This window comes from Pundamilia nyererei, unplaced genomic scaffold, assembly GCF_000239375.1.
Source record: "Pundamilia nyererei isolate P.nyererei 1_Seehausen unplaced genomic scaffold, PunNye1.0 scaffold00438, whole genome shotgun sequence".
Taxonomy (NCBI): Eukaryota; Metazoa; Chordata; class Actinopteri; order Cichliformes; family Cichlidae; genus Pundamilia; species Pundamilia nyererei.
In genome coordinates, this window is record NW_005187839.1 from 18,680 (window position 1) to 19,588 (window position 909).

At 40.5% G+C, this 909-nt stretch overlaps 1 protein-coding gene across 1 annotated transcript in view; it reads left to right on the forward strand.

Moving 5' to 3' along the window:
* Positions 1–735: 735 nt before the first annotated feature.
* Positions 736–909, forward strand: part of LOC102192973 (nuclear factor 7, brain-like) — a 1,679-nt gene continuing 1,505 nt past the window's right edge. Inside the window, exons 1-2 of the mRNA XM_013916045.1 lie at positions 736–764; positions 801–903. Of these exons, the coding sequence (XP_013771499.1) occupies positions 818–903 (86 nt within the window). The 5' untranslated portion in view covers positions 736–764; positions 801–817. The remainder of the gene's footprint in view (positions 765–800; positions 904–909) is intronic.

The following is a 909-nucleotide window of genomic DNA, read 5'->3' on the forward strand; positions in this document are numbered from 1 at the left end:
ACCCAACCAGTTTAACTGGTTTCTACAGGAAGTCAGTTTGGAAGATGTTCCTTTTCCCGCAGCAGTCTTCCAAATTGCAACACTATTCCAAGGCTTTTCATGTCAGATATTCAAAGGAAGTGTGAAATTTTCCATAGGAAAAAAAAAACATTTAGCTGAACTTAAATTTCAAACATTAGTGTGAAAAAAATTCACAGCATCATAATTAAATATTTCTCACTAAAATAGCTGAAATGAAATGAACTGAAGTTCATCATGTCTCCTAAAAGCTGAAAGAGAGGCTGAGAAATGAGGAGACTTCAGAGGTTTTGATATATGATATATGAGCCAATGACGAGTGTTCTCAGGACTAAACACATGAAATGATCCGTATTTGTTTTCCTGCATTAAAACCTGCTGCTGAGTCTGCTAAACAACCAGAAAAACGTCCCTTTTGAACGTGAAGTTTCTGCAGCACCACTGAATGAGACTTTCTTTTCTAAGATTCAGAAAGGTCTTCATGTTGGGACATGTGCAGGTGAAGTATCTGAACTCAGGAATGAGAAACACTCTTATTTATGAGTGAAGCAACAGCTAAGCTCCGCCCCTCACATGACTCACCTGAGAAAAACTAGGCAAAAGGATGTTATTCATACGTAGTAAAGAGAGACAAAGAGACGATCAGACAGAGTTCAGATCAAACTAGTTTCATCTGAGCTACAGGAGAGAAAACTGGAAAACTCCCACACTGCTGCTTAAAGCTGCTGACGCTCCACACACTGAATGTGAGTTTGAGCAGAACTCCTGTCTGCTGTTTTCAGCTTCACTCACAGACTCAATGGCTTCCAGATCAGAGGACGATCTCTGCTGTCCGGTGTGTCAGGAGGTCTTCAGAGATCCTGTTATTCTGTCATGTAGCCACAGCTTCTG